The sequence below is a fragment of the Cherax quadricarinatus genome, chromosome 7, assembly GCF_038502225.1.
Source record: "Cherax quadricarinatus isolate ZL_2023a chromosome 7, ASM3850222v1, whole genome shotgun sequence".
In the NCBI taxonomy this organism is placed as follows: Eukaryota; Metazoa; Arthropoda; class Malacostraca; order Decapoda; family Parastacidae; genus Cherax; species Cherax quadricarinatus.
In genome coordinates, this window is record NC_091298.1 from 1,045,909 (window position 1) to 1,060,557 (window position 14,649).

The window sequence follows — 14,649 nt, forward strand, 5'->3', positions numbered from 1 at the left end:
TGAATGTTTGGTCCCCAATATATTGTAGGGAAATATATTACAATACTGCTTCCTTAACTTGTTGAACCATGAATAATCATAAAATACATGAAAACGTCGTAAATTTTACTAAATATATACATGTTATGCTTTAATAACGTATGTTATTTAATAACATGTATGTTAATAACATGTATGTTATTAAATACCACTGCCTCCACCAATGCCTCCACCACTGCGAGTCCCTACTACCCTCCCTCCGACCCCCGCAACTGGCAGCCAGCCCTCCCACCACTCAGTGTGGTGAGTGTTTTGTTTGTTCATTATTTGCTATTAAACTACAGAATAAATAATGTAAACCCATTCATGACTGCATATTGGAATGGCTATTAGGAAAGGTATTAGATGGTGACATCATGTGTTTACTCTTGAACACAGCAAAGAATCGAACATTTCTGCTATTGCTAATAATAACAATAGTAATAATAATAATAATAATAATAATAATAATAATAATAATAATAATAATAATAATAATAAATACGATATAATTGAAGAAGGAAATTGTACAAAAATACGAGGGAGTGGTTGACACATCGTCAGTGTGACTTTGTTTATGCTGGAGTGAACATTAGTCTCCCTGCTCTTCCAAACATTTCACAATAATTCAGCGGTTGAGGCAGTGGTATTTAATAACATATATGCTATAAATAATAATAGTACATGTTATTATTAATAACATGTATTATTATTAACATGCATGTACATGTATTTAATAACATGTTATAAATAATAATAGTACATATTATTAATAACATGTATTATTATTAACATGTATGTTATTAAATACCATTGCCTCAATCACTGCCTCTACCACTCCAGTCACACTCAATCTACAAGCACCAAACACAATGAATTATTGTGAAATGTTTGGAAGAGCAGGGAGACTAATGTTCACTCCAGCATAAACAGTCACACTGATGATGTGTCAACCACTCCCTCGTATTTTTGTACAATTTCCTTCTTCAATTATATCATATTTATTATTATTATTATTATTATTATTATTATTATTATTATTATTACTACTGTTATTATTAGTTGTAGCAGAAATGTTTAATTCTTCGCAGTGTTCAAGAGTAAACACATGATGTCACCGTCTAATACCTTTCCTAATAGCCATTCCAATATGCAGTCATGAATGGGTTTACATTATTTATTCTGTAGTTTAATAGCAAATAATGAACAAACAAAACACTCACCACACTGAGTGGTGGGAGGGTTGGCTGCCAGTTGCGGGGGTCGGAGGGAGGGTAGTAGGGACTCGCAGGTGGCGGGAAACTTAAATATGATTTGGCGGCTGGGAATTTGGCGGTTGGGAATTTGGCGGTTGGGAATTTGCGAATGTGTGAAGCCCGTGAAAGTTGAAAACGTGAATGTTGAGGGAGACCTGTACTCTATATCAGTTATACAAAACTTATTTAAAGAGGAAAGAATAAGAATAAATGAATCAAAACAACAAAGGTAACAAGAGAAAAACACTTCTCTATAGAGAAAGAGGACCATACCCTTCTATCTAATAGTGTCTATAACAAACATATACAGAACATGTGTACATGTGTGACATTCCTATAATAAGCAAAGAAAATACTTACACTGGCAGGAAGCTCTCTGTTTTGGCCACGTGTCCAGGTAATCTGAGGTTGTGGGCTTCCCTCAGCAGAACAGCGAACTTCCAATGTTTCTCCAATTATTACTTCAAGCACTTCACGACGCTCTTCCAAGGTAACGCGAGGAGGTCCACCTAAGTTTGAAAAACAAAAATGTACAGAAAAATAGTATAAAAATATTTTAAACCATATTCAGACAGCAATAACACCTTACACAGCTTTAGTTAGTTATATATATATACACACAAACAGTACACTATGTACTGCAGCTCAAATATATACTACCAAAGATAAATGTACAAACATTTAAGTTTTAATTTCTACTAAAAAGTATTTAAAAGGTACTGGGAAAGATCAATAAAACATGTAGGCTGCCTTAGGTCTGAAGAAAGGAGCAGACACACAAGAGGCAATATAAGAAAATTGGCATTTTTAAACACAATAGATTTAAAGAGGAATACATTATAATGATTAAGCTCAATAACATATTAAGTATGCCAATACACTCAGAGCAAGTTCATTTTATTGCTTTAAATTTAATAATAAACTAATATGAAATAAATGCTTTACTCTTACAGTATTTCCTATGAACTAGAGAGTAAATTTAAATTTTATGAACTACATACATAAGTCTTTTAAAATTTGCTGATCTAAATTTGATAATTTCAAAGGTTTGTAATTTTTCCTCGTGGATCTCTAATAAATAGCTTTAACATGATTATTATACCTGAGAGAACACCAAACCCACTGGGGCCAATCAGTGCCTAGGATATGGAAGGTAATCAAGTTTGACTCAAAGAAGGGAAGAGTGGCTCCAATTCTCTGAATAGGGAGCCCTTCACTGACACTGAGGTATCTTCCTTGAAGAGTCACAGGTTATGAGGACATTTGTATCCCAAAGAAAGTAGATGTATAAAGGAAAGCCAAACTTATTTTCATACAGTAAGCTCTCTTATAAAGTTCCACTACATAATGTGATTTCTTTATAAATATGACTGAAAGTTCATCCAAAATTGAATAGCAACTGGAAGGCCTTCATACAATGCACTATTTAATTTTGGATGCATTTTTTTCAATCCTATTTAAGACACATGTGCAACATCTGGGTATCTTTATTGTAGACGTTTCGCCATCCAGTGGCTTTATCAATACAAATTCTAGGACATAACTTGAAGACAGTATGACTATATACAGAAGATGAGGTAATCAGTCCCTCAACCTGATTACCTCATCTTCTGTATATAGTCCTACTGTCTTCAAGTTATGTCCTAGAATTTGTAAAGCCACTGGATGGCGAAACGTCTACAATAAAGATACCCAGATGTTGCACATGTGTCTTAATTTCATCTTGTCGGTATTATATACCATTCTTGCACAATCCTATTTACAAAAATTCTCACTATAAAGTTGAGTTTTATCAGATAGCTTACTGCATTTCAAATAATGCACAAATGATAATGCTGTACAGATGTATCATAGTTGATGCAAATACGTTTGTGTACTGCAAAGCTCTGACAGGTACTACTTTGCTGAATATATAAAGCCCTGTTTCTTCCTTCATGAACAAATTGTTGTACCCTCTTTTTCCCACTACATGTGAGTGCAATTATTACTATCTTGAGCCTCTATGTGGATTACGGAGCTGTACTAGCAGCAAAGTGGCGGAGTCTGCTCCTACAAAGAATATACTGTACTTGTGATGAACTGAGTGACAGAAAGAATTATTGGACATATCAGAGGTGATATAATGGCTGGTGTTGGGATATTATAGTGTGGTATTAATGAATTGAAAATGTGGTACATAAAGATAAATGAGAAGATTCAGGAAAGTCAGGCAACTATCACAGCCAGCAAGTGTTAAGGTTGTATATTTTGTGTTTGACAACGAAATATTAAAGGTGCTGTTTGATGAACTGGTAAGCAGTGGTGGTGAAAGCAGTAATAGCGGTGGTACCTTTAGTACTAGCAACAAAAGGTCTGAGAAATTTAAAAAGAGGTACTGGCTGCAGAGTGTTTAGGTGTTGAACGATTTGGCAGCTGGAGATCACTATGTAAGGCAAGATTATCCTGCTTAGCTCAAGGCCATCCTAGACAAGGAGAGATACATGCCAGATCAGATGTTTAATGATGTCAAGATTTCTCTCCCAGGAAGAGGATGCCTAAATTAACATTAATCATCCAATATGAAAAATATAGCTAGCCCTCCACTTTCGCAAGTTCCACTTTTGCGAGCTTCGAACATTCGTGAATGCCCAGCGGAATGTCTATGCGGGAAAAGAGTACGGGAAAACGCTTCCTCTCTACCAAGAAAAATGAGGCGAAAATAAGGGTGGCACTAGCATCTAATGCTCCTCCCTCAGCCAAGCAAGTGTCACAACTAAGAAGCAGTGCAATGTTTAAGATGGAATCAGCATTATTTGTGTGGATTTCAGATCAAAGGAAATCCCATAGACAGCAATGCAATTCGTGCATAGGGAAAGACTTTGTATGATATGTTGGCTAGTGATGAGGCTAGAACCAGTGCAGAACCAGGACATCCTACCATCACCCATCCTGACTTCCTAGCAAGTAAAGGATGATTTGATAGATTTAAGAGATGGTTCTCCCTGCACAACCTGAAGATGAGCGGAGAATCAGGTTCGGCTGATCACGTTTTGGCAGCTGCATTCCCTGCACCAAACTAGCGAATTTTCAAGATTCGCGAGGTTCTTGATTCCCTAACCCTCACAAATGTGGAGGGCCTCCTGTATGCTCTTGGTTTCAAGGCAGCCAAAGTTGGGATGACTTTTCTTCTCTGTGAAGACTCTATAAAGTTATTTTACAAATCCCTCATTCCCATTTAAGCAAAAAGGGTAATGAAAATTCTTAAGAATGCTGCCAAGACTTCATGTATCTAACATGAATATGTCCAGAACTAAAACCATTAACAATAAACTGTAAATACCATTCTACCCCGAAATTAACACAACCTTCTCCCTTCTCCTTCCTAAAGTTTATTTAGCCTTGCAGTTGCAACTAAAGCTACTTCAAGTATAAATAATAACTCAGCTGCAACTCCTTCCTCAGCAGTTTACATTAATTAAGTTTTTAGTGCTCATTATCCTTGTTATTCATGACATTATTATTACCATTTACCATATTTTTCTCCAGTCATTTAAATTATTTTTACAGCACTATAAATTTTCAAAATGTCACTGAATTTCAACACAATTTATCACCACAGAGCAAATTATTAATGTTAACCCCCTAATAACTGCCATTGTTAATTGTGTTTGTTGTTGTGTATACTAAGACACAGCAGCAGCAACACCTTACGATAATTAACTCAAAATTAAATCTGTTCAAATAAAAACCACCTTGATACAACAGATGTCCTAATGCTAAGTAAGTTCCTATCCAAGAAATGAGTACAACCTGTTGTGTGCAACTTTTAAATATTTTTTTTTAACATGCTGGCTGTCTCCCACCAAGGCAGGGTGACCCGAAAAAGAAACACTTTCACCATCATTTATGCTATCATTGCCTTGCCAGAGGCGTACAGATACAAGAGTTCAGGTGTCACTCTAAACAGTAAATATCCTGAACCCTTCTTTTGGAGTGCAGGCATTGTACTTCTCACCTCCAGGACTCAAATTCGACTAACCAGTTTCCCTGCATCTCTTCACAAAATATTACCCTGTTTACACTCCAACAGTTCGCCAAGTCCCTAAAACCATTTGTCTCTACTTAGTCCTATCTAACACTCTCACATGTATTGCATAAAATTAAAAGGAAATCCAAAGAATCTGCTAAAGACTCCTGGAGAGAGAAAGCTATAAAAACTGAAATTAAGCTTATATGCCTCTATTGTTGTACTCGGGTAATTTAAAAAAATTCTAATTAAAATGTTAATTATCAACATGAAGTTGAGAAAATATAAGTAAACACGTGCTGAGCAACATGTCTAGACGGGCAAATGCCAATGTGGATATTATTCATGATCACATCATTGACATACAGTGGTAGTCATGGCATTATCCTGGGTGAGAGCCCTGGCATAATGCCATGGTAAAAATCAAAGGCCTACCATACAGGGAGTGTCCTTTTTTGTCAGTGCATTATGATGGGTAGCAGCCATTAGCATGACATCACAGCCTGCTGCCACACTCCATAGTGACTTCTCAGTGCTCATGTGGCTGCCGTGGTGAGAGGAAGTGTTGCACTTTTGTCTCTCATCTGCCCCATCTTTTGTCTGGTGTTCCCTTTGATTTTGGGGCTATACATGTTTGATTATGGGTAAAAGGAAGTGTTTAACACCTGAAACAATAGCTCAAATCATAGGGCTTCACAAAGATGGACACCAGATGAAAGAAATAGTGGAGAATGTTGGTGTGTGCAAGCATTCAGTGAGGAACTGGGTGCAGTGTTTCAAGACTGGTGGCGGCGTCGAGTTACCGTCTGCCAAAACCTCAGCCTGGCCCCTCGAAGAAGGCATTTGTTCGTACCTTAACTGTGTTAAAGAAGCAGTTAGAGAGTACACCTAAGATAACTGCTAGAGAACTGAAAGAAAAGAACCCACATCTTCTCTCAGAGGTGTCTGTAAAAGCTGTTAACAGATGTGTGTCAGAACTGGGCTATAATAGTTATTGCCAGGTTAAGAAACCGATCCACTTCAAGCCAAAGAAGAAACGTAGTCTGGATTATGCAAAGAAATATCGTCACTGGAATCCTCAATAGTGGTCTGAAGTACTTTGGAGTGATGAAGCAACCTTCACTGTCACCTGTAACCGTGGGGAACATGTGTACCGGCCTAGAGGTAGTGACCCGCTAGACCCACGCTACACCTGTGGGACCACCAAATACCCAGACTCGCTCATGGTTTGGGGGTATTTCAGTGCTCAAGAGTGTTGGTGAACTCATTGTGCTTCCCAAAAACCAGTATATGAACCAGTATAATTAACTGGAGTTATTGCATGACAATTTACCTGAGGCGTTTGACAAGTTTGCATGCATAGCACTCCAAATGTAGATCTAAGTTTTTTTACATAAACAATGTAAAATCAAACGTAGATCTACGTTCGGAGCGCTACATGTGTGAATGTAGATCTATGTTTGGACAGTTTAAGGGTTAATGACTGGCCAGGCAATTCCCCAGATCTAAACCCTATTGAGAACCTCTGGTCAGCAGTGAAACGAAGTTTACTGGGCAAGGATATCAGTTTCATTCATCAGCTGAAGGCTGCTCTACATGAGGCATGGAATAATATACCTCCCCAATCCCTCAAGAATTTGTGTGAGAGTCTTCCTACACAGGTGAAGGATGTGATTAAGCGTAAAGGACGCAGCCCCGAGTATTAAAACCCCAGTAAGTGTGCAAATATATACAGTGGTCCCTCAATAATCGTCCGGCATGAAAGTCGTCCATTTTGGAAATAGTCCCGTTATTTCGTCTAAACACTGGCTCGCAAATCGTCTTTCGTCCTGGACGCGTACTCACGGCTCTGAGCCATTCCCAGCCAGTGTGCCATTGTTTATCAGTGAGCGACGGTCCCCTCACGTGTTCATACAAAATATTTCATAATACAGTGGACCCTCGACCAACGATGGCATCGTCTAACGTTAAATCTGACTAGCGATACATTTTAACGCAAAAATTTTGCCTCGACTAGCGCTAAAAAACTCGACCAACACGATTCGTTCCGTCTGAGATGCGTCCACTTGTGGCCAGTGTTTACAAGCCAGCCAGCCACTGCGGTCCCATCCAAACATACAATCGGAACATTTGATATTATCACAGCGTTTTTAGTGATTGCACCTGCAAAATAAGTCACCATAGGCCCGAAGAAAGCTTTTAGTGCCAACCCTACAGCAAAAAGGGTGAGAATTACTATGGATATGAAGAAAGAGATCATTGCTAAGTATGAAAGTGGAGTGCGTGTCTCCGAGCTGGCCAGGTTGTACACAAAACCCCAATCAACCATCGCTACTATTGTGGCCAAGAAAATGGCAATCAAGGAAGCTGTTCTTGCCAAAGGTGCAACTATGTTTTCGAAACTGAGATCGCAAGTGATAGAAGATGTTGAGAGACTGTTATTGGTGTGGATAAACGAAAAACAGATAGCAGGAGATAGCATCTCTCAAGCGATCATATGTGAAAAGGCTAGCAAGTTGCAAGAGGATTTAATTAGGAAAATGCCTGCAACTAGTGGTGATATGAGTGAATTTAAGGCCAGCAAAGGTTGGTTTGAGAGATTTAAGAATCCTAGTGGCATACATAGTGTGATAAGGCATCGTGAGGCTGCAAGTTTGGACCAAAAAGCAGCTGAAAAATATGTGCAGGAATTCAAGGAGTACATAGACAGTGAAGAATTGAAACCTGAACAAGTGTTTAATTGTGACACTGACAATGTTGTGAAACACTTTAGGAATGTCATAAAGGAACGGGAGGTACAGGCCTCTATGGACAGATATGTTGTGTGACAGAGGTCCAGTGACTCTCAAGCTGGTCCTAGTGGCATTAAAAGAAGAAGGGAAGTAACCCCAGAAAAGGACTTGACACCTCAAGTCCTACTGGAAGGGGATTCCCCTTCTAAACACTAACACCATCCACAGTCTCCCCTCCTCCCATCCCATCAATCATCACCAGATCTTCAATAAAGGTGTCATGTAACTGTGCATGTCTTCTTCAGTTTGTGTGTATTAAAATTAATATATCATGTGGTAAAAATTTTTTTTTCAATACTTTTGGGTGTCTTGCACGGATTAATTTGATTTCCATTATTTCTTATGGGGAAAATTAACTCGACTAACGATAATTTCGATTAACAATGAGCTCTCAGGAATGGATTAATATCGTTGGTCGAGGGTCCACTGTATTCCATTCATTTTAGTGCTTGCAAGTGCTAAATAAGCTTCCATGGCTCCAAAGAAAGCTCCTAGTGCCAAACCTTTGGTAAAGAAGGTGAGAAATACTATTGAATTTAAGAAAAACATCATTGAACAATATGAAAGGAGCAAGAGTTTCAGCAGGAAGAGCAACAGATCGCAGCTCAGAATCTTGCTGCAGAGGAGGAAGAGAGATAGAAGAAGGTGCCTTCTTCAGAAATTAACGAGATTTTTGAAATGTGGGATAGGATGGAAAGATTTATGGAGAAACATCACCCTGCGAAGGATGTTGCAAGCCATATCGGCAACTTGTACAGTGACAGAGTCTTGGCCCATTTTAGGGAAGTTTTAAAGAGATGCCAGAAACAGAGCACTCTGGACAGTTTTTTTGCGAGACAGGACTCCAGTGACTCTCTAGCTGGTCCTAGTGGCATTAAGAAACAGAGAAGAGAAGTAACCCCAGAAAAGCACTTGGTACCTGAGGTGTTGATGGAAGGGGATTCCCCTTCCAAACAGTAATTCAATCTCTCTCCTCCTCCAGTCTTCCATACACTAAGAAGAATCACCAATAAAGGTAAGTGTTATGCTGTTAATGTTTTATTCATCATGTCCCATTGTATTGTTTATGTACTACATCTATATTTCATGTAAAAATTTTATGTTTTAATACTTCTGGCTGTCAGGAACGGATTAACTGTATTTACATTATTTCTTATGGCGAAAATTGATACGAAAATCGTTTATTTCGATAATAGTCCCACTTCCAGGAACGAATTATGGACGATAATTGAGGGACCACTGTATATTACAATCTTTCACAGTATGTGTTTGTGTTATGGTATGTGTGTGGGGGAGGGGTGCCATAATGCCATGACTAGCACTGTATATGTAATCACCTAAATAAAAATAAGATAATACTTCTCTTAATAACATACAAATATAATATTGCAGTAAAATGTAAAAACAAGATATTTAAAAAAAAAAAAAAAAAGTTTATCAGTCTTCATGGAATTCTCAAGATAACATGCATATTTACCTATTAAGTATGGCAATGTCCGAGTGAAAATCATAGAGTTAGAAATTGTTGTGCAGAAGAGAGACTGCAAAACAAGCTTTTATTGGGAAGCAGATTATTCTGTTAAGATCTTTATCAAGTCATGAAGCTTTAATGTTCCAAATAAAATCTTGTTCTGCAAAGTTTGCCTTCACTATTTTTGCAGCACACATTTTACTTCCAGCCTTACAGATTGTTGCTTCCATTATTACAACTGGGCTAAATTTTAGACCAGACTTGTTAAGAGGTTTTCAATACATTTTAATATTCTGAGTCATCATCAGGCCAATAACAGCATAATAAAAAGAATAAAAGACAAGCTCCAATGTTGAATTTTACAACTACCCTCCATAAGACACATCCACAATTTCAAACTGCTGTAACCAGAATTGAGAATATAACATGCACTTTTTTGCAACTTATAATAATGTAATATGCTAAAACATTCTTTAAACTACATTACACATACTTAATAAACTTTATATTTAGTGATGCAATGTGCTTAGTTTCAACAATGTATGGCAACGAAACCAAATTCAAAATGAATAATTTACCCATTTTGCTGCATAATTTGCTTATACACTATGTGAATGAACATTTATAAAATAAAAGTAAATACATAAAATCTTTTTTTTCTAAGAAGATATGTACATAGTTTTAGGCACTGTTTTACATTGGTAGTTCCTTCTATGGAAAAGCTCTCTAGTTATTCAATGCATTTTGGGCAGAAGAAAACTAAAACTTTATATTACTTGATACTGAAAAGTTCAGGGTAGATTATGTGAAAGCTAAGGTTAGCATAATTAATTTGTCAGTGGATAAGATTATCAATACAATGATTGTTTAAGTAACAAAACTTTGCCTGTTTATATATATGAGGGGACAGTAATACAAAACAGTATTGACAGTTTGAGCAATAAAATTTTTGGGAGTAGTACATAGTTGAGATAAGAAGTGCATGACTGGAAGCGGCTGATTGGAATCTGGATAAGCAAGTTGCATTAGATACCTTTGAAATTTATATCTGATATTCAAAACTTGCATCAAATTCAATTTTTTTTTTTTAAATATTTTTGATGCAACTGCAGATAGAGAACTTTTGGAATCTTCTGGCAGTATTAAATATTTTTAGACTTTTGATATACAAAATTTCTACTCAGGCTGAGTTCAAACATGTGGTATATTAAATTTTTTTTTTTTTTTAAACAGGGTTTGACAAGGTTAGGTTAAGGATCCCTAGCTTTATTGACAAGCTATTTACAGGTTAAGGATTTTTAACTTTATTGACAAGTTAAGAGCTGTTACCTACATCAGCTCATTTGAAAGCACTTTTATTGTTATGAAACATACAAGTAGGGAACAGGATGAAATTGGAGCCATCTGTGGGCAAGCATTTTCATCTGATCAACTGACTTTATTTCATTGACATCATAATGCTGTACAAATGTGTTCCAGACTCGAGTCATCCTGGGAATAAATGATCTCAGATGAAGTGATGTTCTGGAGAAAGGTACAGCCAGAGTGAAGTTGCTGCTTTCTGCTCATCTTGTGGTATAGAAACTTGCTTCACGCTGTCCTCGAAATGGATCCAAGTGTGGTACTTCGACAATATTGGCCTTGTACAAAACAGTGAGGCCACCCACATCCCTCTTGTGTTGAAGGCTCTGCTGAAATGACAGATCTATCCAGCACTGGTCCAGGCGAGAGATGAGACATCTTGCTCTGTTCTCTACTCTGTCAAGCAGTCGCAGATGAGAAGGGGGGCAGGCGAACCAAGAAAGTGGAGCATACTCAAGGTGTGAGCGTACTTGTGCCTCGTACAAAATCTTGCAACCCCTGCTGTCAAGCAGATGCGAGATACGGTGAGGTGCTGTAAGCTTCCTGGCTGCCTTGTTTGAAAGATTTACAACGTGGTTTTTCATGGTCAGTTTGGAGTTAAATTTCACCCCAAGGATATCAACTTCTTCCCCAGGTGCCAACACCTTCCCATTCATCCTTACTACTGCACCGGCATTACCATCTTGGTGCCTAGAGATCATCATCATTTGTGCTTTCTCAGGTGCAAATGTTACTTGCCATCTATTTCCCCAAGCTGATATAGCTCTGAGCTGGTGATTGATGTAGCTTAGAGCAACTGGCATTTCTTCTCTTTGATAAATGAATGTCAGTGTACAGTCGTCTGCATATGCATGGGATTCTGGGATGAGATGAAGAAGGTCACTGAAGTAGACATTCCATAACAATGGTCCCAGAACACTTCCTTGTGGAACACTTGCCCCAATAGGAAGTCTTGCTGATTCTGTTCCATTGAGAATTACACTTAGAGATCTACCATGAAGGTAATCACTGAGGAGACAGCGTAGAGCCTGCAATTCCCTTAGCTTGCAGTTTTGCTAAGAGGCCCTGGTGTCACACCCAGTCGAAAGCACCAGCAATTTCTAGTGCTACCACACAGCTGACTTTGGATTCATCCAGTGACTGGTGCCACTTAGCAGAGAGGTTTAACAACAGATCAGCAGCAGAGTAACTTTTCCTGAAGCCATATTGATGGTCACAAAGTAGTGAGTGGTAGTCAAAAAACTCTGACATTTGTCTTGAGATTATTGTCTCAAGGAGCTTGCCAGTGATTGACAGGAGTGACACTGGTCTGTACTGATTTCTGCTCTGCTCTTCTTTTTGTGAACAGGGACTACACTTGCCTCTTTCCACAGAGAAGGCCATTTACACTGTACTAGGCAGTGCTGAAAGATGCAAGTTAGAGGTGCTGCTAGCTGGTCTGCACATCTTCTCAGTAATCTTGGGCTCAACTTATCTGGGGCCCACAGCCTTTTCTTGGTCAAGTGATTTAAGAAGGAAGTGCACCTCTTCCTGCCTTATTGTCACCTCTGACAGTTTTGACACAGTTCATGCAGCTAGCCAAGGAGGATCCCTTGCTGGATCAGGAACTTGCATTTTGGTAGCAAAGTGTTCGGCAAAGAGGTCCGCTTTCTCTTGACTACTAGTAATCGACTACTGTCGATTTAGAGATGGAATGAGTTCATCAGGCAGATGACCTCGTCTGTCTTTGACCAGGGACCACCAGGTTTTGGAACCTACCCTACCCGATACTAACTTTCTTCTTGTGTCCATCTCCCATTTAGCGATGGCCCACTTTTGAACGTCACCCATGTGCTTACAGGCTTGCCTATGCAAGTTACTGTTATAGGTGGTAGGATGTCTCTTATACCTTCGCCATGCCTTGTACTTAGCAGTAGAAGGCTCTCTACAACAAAAGCCAAACCAAGGCTGATCTGTAGGCTTCGTCACATATTGCCGGTGAGGAATGTGTTCTTGTTGTAGATTAAGGATGTGTCCAGTGAAGGCTTTCACTTGGTTGTCAACATCCCCTTGGAGAAGAGCATTCCAATTGGTGGTGGCGAGCTCAGAGCAAAGGGCTGGCTAATTACCTCTTTCCCATAGCCAGGTTGTGCGTGTGGACTCCTCACCTCATTCTGTTGGGATCTTAAGTGTTGTAAAAACAGCCTTGTGGTCAGATGATTCAACGCAGCCGAGGGGTTAACTAAGTGACTATACCTTCTGCTAGGTCGCTCACTACTGGGTCAAAGGAGGAGCCAGAGATGTGAGTAGGGAAATCAACAAAGTTTCTCATGTCAAATACCGCAAGAAGGTCATCAAAGTCCCTCTGTATAAGGTGTTGGTTGAGGTCTCCAACAATTATGACAAGTTGACAGTTGTGTTGTAGCAGAAGGGAGTCCACATTTTCCATTAGGAAGATGATGGGGTCTGCATGTTGCCACTGAGGTCTGTACATTGCACATGCTAGTACTAGTGTTTATGCATAGCTTGAAGAACATCATTTCAAGATGAGTAGGGATGGCAACATCAATGTGCTGGGCATGTACACTTTTAGAGAAGCACACAGCAACACATCCTCCTTGCCCTTGCCTGTCTCTTCTCATCCATGAGGTGTAGCCAGCAATTCTTGCAAAATTTCCTGGAGTCCTGTCATCCAAAAATGTTTCAACAACAGCTATCATGTCGGGATGTCGAGTGTTCACAAAACTGTGTGTGAGCTCTCCAACATTAGTAATGAAACCTTTAATGTTGGTTGACAGGATGCTGATAGACTAGCTCCTCGTGATGTGGTCAGCTTGAGGTGGTGGGTGTGTAAGGCATGTAAGGTGCCTGTTCTTGAGAGAAGTAGGGCACTGCAGCAGCTGCAGGAATGTAGGTCTGTGGTCTTGTATAAGGCACAATACCACCTGCTGGGCTGAGATAGGAGTAGCTGAGTGGGTGACGTGTGAGTGTGTTCACCAATTCAGAGAACCTGCTGGTTTGTTCCGGGAACAGGTCTCTAAACAGGTGGTCCTGTCTATCAAGTTCCCTTTTCTTCCGACACTGGTCCTCCTGATGTCCTTTCTTGTGGCAGTAATTGCACCTGGTATCTCGCAGGCAGTTGTTGGTGGTGTGCCCCTTCCGGTGACAACAAGAGCACTGCCTAGGTGCCTGGGAGGGTGGACTATTATTTGTTGCACCCCTTGTGTTTTGCTGATTTGTCCACAGGTTCTTTGTCTGAGACTGTGTTGGTGGAAGGTGAGACGGCTGTAGATGTCTTCCACCTCCATGTCCTCTTCCACATCCTCTGCCACGTCTTCTACCACACCCCTGTGCAGTTCTGACAGATGTGTCCCTGCTGTTCGTTATTTAGTGCAGTAGGTGTTCAGGTGCAGTGATAGTGCCCTGATTATTAACTGCACCAATCTCTGGTGGAGAAAATCCTGACTCAGTACTTGCCAATGAAGCACTGTGGCCAGATGTTGGAATAAATGTCAGCAGGTGTGCTGACAGGTGTAGGATCAGAGATGGTATGTGCACTGTCTAGTGTACTGGCAGGTGCTGAAGCAGAGATGTCAGGTGTAGGAGAATTAACAGATCCAAGGCTTGCTTCATTGCTTGAAAGAGGATCTGTTCCCTCTGTGGTGGTCAGAGGAATTGTGTTAGGATTCCCAAAGGTAGTGTTTTGATCTCTGTCAATTTGTGGGACCTTAGCGATGACAGAATTCCACCAGTTATTTACCCCTG

At 39.5% G+C, this 14,649-nt stretch overlaps 1 protein-coding gene across 50 annotated transcripts in view; it reads right to left on the bottom strand.

Annotated features, from left to right (window-relative positions):
• trol (terribly reduced optic lobes) overlaps positions 1-14,649 on the bottom strand; it is a 960,590-nt gene that overhangs the window by 177,800 nt on the left and 768,141 nt on the right. For all 50 annotated transcript variants that reach the window (XM_070082142.1, XM_070082177.1, XM_070082160.1 and 47 more), the window contains one exon: positions 1,635-1,783. In XM_070082142.1, coding sequence (XP_069938243.1) covers positions 1,635-1,783 — 149 coding nt within the window. The remainder of the gene's footprint in view (positions 1-1,634; positions 1,784-14,649) is intronic.